Source organism: Mus caroli, chromosome 17 (assembly GCF_900094665.2).
Source record: "Mus caroli chromosome 17, CAROLI_EIJ_v1.1, whole genome shotgun sequence".
NCBI classification, from domain to species: domain Eukaryota; kingdom Metazoa; phylum Chordata; class Mammalia; order Rodentia; family Muridae; genus Mus; species Mus caroli.
This window is the reverse complement of record NC_034586.1, coordinates 74,326,128-74,327,948: the sequence shown is the minus strand read 5'-3', so window position 1 is coordinate 74,327,948 and position 1,821 is coordinate 74,326,128. Positions and strand designations below refer to the sequence as shown.

General features: G+C 48.5%; 1 protein-coding gene across 1 annotated transcript in view; it reads right to left on the bottom strand.

Annotated features, from left to right (window-relative positions):
* Positions 1-1,821, bottom strand: part of Vit (vitrin) — a 184,072-nt gene that overhangs the window by 45,133 nt on the left and 137,118 nt on the right. Inside the window, exon 6 of the mRNA XM_021185807.1 lies at positions 897-941. Coding sequence (XP_021041466.1) covers positions 897-941 — 45 coding nt within the window. The remainder of the gene's footprint in view (positions 1-896; positions 942-1,821) is intronic.

Sequence of the window (1,821 nt, the reverse complement as noted above, 5' to 3'; positions counted from 1 at the left end):
ACCATTGAAGAAGCCCAACCCTTCCAATCTGCAGGCCCGACCCCCTGCAGTCACAAGATTCATCTGTTTTTTTTTGTTTTTTGTTTTTTTTTTTTGGACCTGTGATAAGACCAAGTCTGTTGGATCAGTCCCTTGACTTTTTTTTTTTTTTTTTTTTTTGTTTTCTGTTTTGTTTGTTTGTTTTGAGACAGGGTAGACCAGACTGGCCTTGAACTCATAAATCCACCTGCCTCTGCCTCCCAAGTGCTGGGATTAAAGGCGTGTACCACCACACCTGACTTCTTTCTTTCTTTTTTAAAGTTTTTATTTAAAATTTTAATTTAAACTTTTAAGACAACGTCTTACTATGTAGCCTTGGGTGGTCTGGAGCTCACTCTGTAGACCAGCCTGGCCCCAAACTCACAGCAATTCACCTGCATCAGCCACCTGAGGGCTGGGACTAAAGGCGTGCACCACCGCCAGGCAGCCCTTCTGAATACCATTCTCACAGAAGCAGACGGAAATAAAGAACTTCAGTGTGTGCTGCCAGGAGAAGTGAGGGTCTAAACCCGTCTTGCAGTGAAATCATGTGCTCCAGCCTTTGTCTTCATGCTTCATTCTCTCTCCCTTTGGGAAAACCAATATTGCCCAGGTATCCCTAGGAAAGTTTGGTAGCCCCATCCCTGGACCTGAAAGTCCCTGGAGAAACTCTTCAGAAAAACCTCTCTGACCGGGCTGGACCACCTGAGTGAGCCCCGGGCTGAGCTGATATTCCGGGCTGGACCACCTGAGCCCCCGGCTGAGCTGATATTTCGGGCTGGACCACCTGAGCCCCCGGCTGAGCTGTTATTTCCTCCTGATTCTTCAATGCTGTGCATCTGGTCTGATCCGTATGAAGAGGTCAGCTGGATGCTTACCTGAATCTAAAAGGGCTGGTCCAGGCTTCCACCCGTCCACCTCTTCTGAATTTCAATAAAAAGAAACAAAGTTACTAAAACCAAACCAGCATACGCTCCCAAGCGAACTGCTAGGTTGTGGCTTCCCAGCCCAGGCCGGAGTTGCAAGGGTGGAAGATGGGGCTAGGAGTTTGGAGGAAGCAGTGTGAAATTCTTGAGATGTTCCTCCCACACAGAGATACTTCATTCCCTCTGCACTGTGACTAAAAGGAGTCCTAGGATTCCCCAAAGGCTCACCTGGTCCAACGCACCTGGCACACTGTCATAGAGTCCCTACTACACTAATGGCTGGCTGGTACTTATCACTTCTGGAGACCAGGAGTCACTACCTACCCAAACAAAGCAGAATATGCTAACGCTGTCTTAGATGACTGAGAACCTGGGATTATTTTCCTTGTAGCCATGTGAAGTATCCTGAGTTCATGTTTTACCCACCGGTCCGGTCATCTATCCATTTCCCCACCCACCCGTGCGNCCACACTTACTAACCATTCCATATGTGACCAATACCATTTTAATTACCCTGTTCNACCCGTTTNGATTTTCCCCAAAGCCATCCCCTTCCACCAGTTTCTGAGTTTCCTCTCATCATGTGCCTCAATTGAGTGTGCTGACTGGTCTATGCCAACATGACACAAACTAGAGTTATCTGAAAGGAGGGAACCTCCTTTGAGAAAATGCCTCCNTAAGATCTAGCTGAAAGGCATTTTCTTAATAAGTGATCGATGGGTGAGGGGCCAGCCCTGCCGTTGTGAGTGGTGGGTTCTGTAAGAAAGCAGGCTGAAGAAGCCACGGGGAGCAAGCCAGCAAGCAGCATCTCTCCATGGCCTCTGCATCAGCTCCTGCCTCCAGGTTCCTGCCCTGCTCGAGTTCCTGTCCCGACTTC